This window comes from Penaeus chinensis, chromosome 26, assembly GCF_019202785.1.
Source record: "Penaeus chinensis breed Huanghai No. 1 chromosome 26, ASM1920278v2, whole genome shotgun sequence".
NCBI lineage: Eukaryota > Metazoa > Arthropoda > Malacostraca > Decapoda > Penaeidae > Penaeus > Penaeus chinensis.
Window position 1 is genome coordinate 5,356,283 of NC_061844.1, and position 5,000 is coordinate 5,361,282.

Genomic DNA, 5,000 nt, shown 5'->3' on the forward strand with positions numbered 1-5,000 from the left:
CCTTGATGAGTCCGTCCCGTGACCTGTCCTGCCCAAAGGTGAATGTCACGTACTCAACAGACACAAAGTGGTTGGTCACGTACAGTGGATACCGACCCACTTTGTTCATGACAACACCAATTTTGTAGGTCCTGTTGGGAGTGATGTACACAGGCCGGTTGAACATCACTTCCATGGTGCTATTCCACGGCACGCGAGCTGTGAAGTGGGTGTAAGTGAGCCGGCAGCCATCTGAGTCCTGCAGAAAGGCATAGATGAGCTCAGAGTAGCTCTGGGGAACTGGCTGCCCATTTGGCTGCTGCTCCAGAGTCTGTGGGACCATCTGTGTTGGCATCTCCACGCCATAGATACAGATGCTGCTGTCTACGGAGAAGGACAGTGAGAAGTCCACCAGCTGGTCGTTGATCAGGATGGTGGTGATATCTCCAGCACAGGTACACCTCAACTGCACCTCGTCCCTTAGATTTCCTATGTTCCTCGGGTCTGGCGGCGTTGGCGGGGGAGGTGACGGCTCTTTCTGTCTCCTCTTGAGGCTCGGACAGAAGGGCTTGGGGAGGGGAGTCACGCCCGGGGAAGAGATGTTCATTAGGAGTGTGAAGCTCTCCTCCTTGGTTAGGATTTCCGACATGGCTGGTCCGTTCGCAAACTCTGTTGGGCTAAAGGTCAGGAATCTGGTGGACATAAGAGCAACAGATGAATTATTCTTATTCTAGTCCTTTTGCCCCTCCCCCTAATGTTCTAATGGTTTCTAGTATTTTTTTCTATTCTCAGAAATCCATAATATTTCTCATTATTATCGTGTAATTTCTTTATACTTCACTATCTACACTATCTTCTCCTCTGTCCTCGTTCGCAGAAATGCTCCTTCCTACAATATAAACTCAATCCACACAATCATCTGACATATCAAACAGAAAAGTATTTCCTCTCAAAACAAAGGACGTGGACAAACACAATGAAATCAAAAGTCAACTGGAACATAGCCGCACCTTATGAGACCCAGATTCTCACCCAAGACCTTTCGTTGGTTGAGGGGTGTGGCTTCTAACGACTGCCTCCCACACTCTTGCTTTGCCCACCGGACGGACGCATCCCACAGCATGGCCTCTGATACTGGTAGGGAAAAAGAAAGAAAAAAGGACAACATATAGTGTGTAATTCATAAGTAATGACCATAGGTGCAAAAGTATTTACAGTACCCTGAAAACTGATATATGTAAAGCTGAGGGGCTTACATATTTGGTTTCTAACAAAACAGTGGTATAAATAATTCAAACTCTTTAAAAAGGAGAAGAAACTACATTGCATCAGTGAAGTCCTGAGGCAGTATTCACGAAAGCTCTATGACTGATTTTTGCGATTCGATCTATGATTTGCCCCTTTGCCATATCTCAAACTTAATGCTGGAAATAGAACACACATTTTTATTGTGTTAAGCCCTGTTTTGATAATCTATTCTAATAACACGATAAGGTAAGTATGGCAATAAATCTTGATTATATTATAACAGTAATACTACAAATGAAGCATATCTAAATGTGATGTGGCATCCCAAAGTTTAGTGTAATTGGATCAGTTGCAAAGATGGGCATGCCATTTGTATCCTTTAAAGAAAATTCAGCAATAAAAGTGTAGGAGATTCCTCAATTAACGTTTAATTAATTAAAAGAGACCTCAAAGCTTTTCATATTACCAAAGTGGAATAATCTTCAACTGAGCAAAATTTGCAGACATAATTGGAATATATTGGTAAAATATAAGATATGACTAAATTAACATTAGGCAATAAACCAAAAGGGTCCTCTATGATTTTTCTATCATATTTGAAGTAGAATTATCTTCAATTTTTTGTAAATTTGCCCTGTAGTTTTAAAGTGGGACACTTCCATGCCTGTGCTTAAACTTTGGCTGAGTCTTAGACAAAAACTGCCTGTCACAGACATTTTTTGTGGAAATATTAGACAAATTTGCTGGTCAAAGACAGCTGAAGATAATTACAAATCAGTAATGACTTTGGAGGCACATTCTGATTTATTGTTAACCATTAATTGATCCATCTTCTACATAATTACTGCAATTTTCTGTTTAAAAATACAAATGGCAGCACACAGCTTCACTGATAAGGCCATGACAACAAACCTATGGTTGCCCAAATTTTAGTTGAATATATAACATGTGTAATACTATTGTCCTTACAGAAGATTTACTGAAGTATGTGGTTCTAACTTATTACTGCAATCAATAATCTTCATACAGTCTACATTGATGTTAATATTTATTCTATTACCAGCATTAACTTTGAGATGTGGCAACAGCCCAAATCACGGATAAAATTCCCAAGAACAATCTTAGATCTTTACTGAATTCTTCCCCTAAAGTTGAACTACAACCCCAAAGAAAAAGTAAAGAAAAAAATCTATACATTGCCATGATACACAAAACACTACTACTTCATTAAATGCCATAATCCATGCTCTGATGACTTTACATTTCAGTCTACAACAAAGAACAATTATTCTTTATAACTTTTCTCATGGTAAACTGGGACTAAATAAGAGATCTATTCTAATAACACACATTCCATCACAGTTTCCATTGCCTGTTTTTTTCCAACACCTATTTTCACTGCATTTGGAGATCATGAGACACCAAAGACAAACCTAATTTTCTTTTATCAAATCTATGTGATTGAATCATATATAATCCACAAATAAAAGACTAGTTTTTCACAAATTTAATTTTTAAGTTACTTGAGTAACACTGACTAGAAACACGAATAATCTTCTCATAAATATATTTGTTAAATAATACACCCAAGACTCTAACCTATTTGATTTCTTTTTTAATAGAGTTTAATTCTCATGAATCAAGAAAGTAAAACTATAATCAAAGTCTGAGGTTTAGAGAAAAGCAATCTAACGAACCGCCAACTAGTGGTAGTGAAAGAATGAAGGCCGAGGCCAATTCTACCTCTCGTCAAGTTCAATTCTTAGAAGCTGAAAGACGAGGGGCCGTCCTCCAGGAGCCACTCATAACCTTGCTTAACCTTACACCAAGTAACAAAGTAACTGAATCACAAAACGGGCTTCCCACTGTGCCTAACATTTACATCAAATAAAACAGCATTTTTTAAAACCTAACTTTTATCAATTAAGACACCTATGATCTTATTGAATTCTAAATAAAGCTGACACCTATAAATTCTCAATGAATTTCAACTGAATTAGACATCGATAATTGCAATCTCTATTGAATTTTTACTGAATCTCGTTTCCACAGACTCCATCAACGGCAACCACATCTGAAGTCAGCAGATAACTATCGTTTATTGCAAACGACATCATGCTGCCTGCAACCTCCTACCAACCTGCAAGATTCTCCTGTTGCAAGATGGTTCGTAGGGTTGTTGCTTCGATATCCTCAAAAGATGCATCTTTAATGACTAATTCTGTCTTGGAGTGAAGGATCTGGGTGGAGAAAAAGTGTAAAAAATAATTATAATAATTTCATTTAGATACATCATTTGTTATAATTCTTTTATTTATCATTTTCATTCAGCCTCCAAAATATTTAGTGAAAAACAGTTGTGATAAAAACTTAATAATCTTAAGAACAGGAAGAATAAAAAAAATACAGGAATGAAAATAACACACACACACACACACACACACACACACACACACACACACACACACACACACACACACACACACACACACACACACACACACACACACACACACACAAATGCACAAATGCACAAACGCACGCATACGCACACGCACACAAGCAAATGCACACACACGCACCTAATCACCTTACCTGTAAACATTTGTCCATCAGACTCGGTTCTTCGAAGAGCCTGGCAAACTCATATGCTCGACACATGTTCCCTGGGTGGAGGTCGCTCCATATGAATTTTGTACACTGTTCCACAAGGGCCGGAATCATGTATTTTTTGGCAGCATAACAAATTTCGCAGACTTGATCGAAGGACTGGAGGTTTATCTCATCACTGTAGATGTACCTGGAATTTCAAGATATAGGTAGTCTATGCCTAAAAAAAAGAAAGAAAGAGAGAAAGAAAGAAAGAGAGAAAGAGCAAGAAAGAAAGAGAGAAAGAGAGAAAATGAGTACAGGAAGAACAGATTAACACACATACACACACACACACACACACACACACACACACACACACACACACACTTATAGCACTTCACCCTAATAAAGTTGTTTTTATCTAATAGTCTTTCTAAATAGACAAAGAATTGCATGGCGATAATCCATATAACCGAATAGTTCATTCTAGAGTTAATTACAAGCATTGAAACAACACATCAAAACTGTATATTTTTCATCCAAAGTGAGTTACAGTACCGTTAAATTAGCATACTGACGCCCTCTTATATTCCCCTATTTTCAATATGTAGCATTCTCCATCTCCTTTGTAGGGGCTTAGTGACAAATTCCATCTGCCTGAGGTGCTGATATTAAGATTTCAATGCCTTTATGTACATCAGCCACTAACCTCATTGTCACTTAACCCGATGGCACTGGGGAGGATATGTGGGTACATGCCATGCCCACAGTGAGTTTAGTTTATTAATTGTATTTACATATAGATTGCTCTTGTTGAACAAATTGCAAATAGAACAACTAAAGGAAGAACATGAAAACCACAAATATGCCAAAGGCCTTTCCATTATATTGATTCTTCATATGCCCTCTAGAAGAAATATAGTGAAAAGGCCTTCAGCATATCTATTTTCTTGTTCTTCCCTTCGTTGGTCTCTCTCTCTCTCTCTTTTGAAAAATAGAGATTGTCGACCATCAGAATTCTGGATCAGATCAACCAGTACTATTTGCTCTTGGAAGCTTAAGGAACACTTTTGATTTCCACCAATCTATGAGCAGGGAGAACCACACGTGTCTTGGTGCAACAAGAACTGCAACATTCTGTCCACTTCCTAAGGATTATGACATATCTGTTGTCATAGCAA

General features: G+C 38.2%; 1 protein-coding gene across 3 annotated transcripts in view; it reads right to left on the reverse strand.

Moving 5' to 3' along the window:
• The window catches only part of LOC125039133 (BTB/POZ domain-containing protein 6-like), an 8,834-nt gene that overhangs the window by 399 nt on the left and 3,435 nt on the right, over positions 1 to 5,000 (reverse strand). For all 3 annotated transcript variants that reach the window (XM_047632883.1, XM_047632881.1, XM_047632882.1), the window contains exons 4-7: positions 3,823 to 4,027; positions 3,368 to 3,467; positions 990 to 1,113; positions 1 to 671 (exon numbers count right to left, since the gene is read on the reverse strand). The exon at positions 1 to 671 is cut by the window's left edge and continues 399 nt beyond it. In XM_047632883.1, coding sequence (XP_047488839.1) covers positions 1 to 671; positions 990 to 1,113; positions 3,368 to 3,467; positions 3,823 to 4,027 — 1,100 coding nt within the window. The remainder of the gene's footprint in view (positions 672 to 989; positions 1,114 to 3,367; positions 3,468 to 3,822; positions 4,028 to 5,000) is intronic.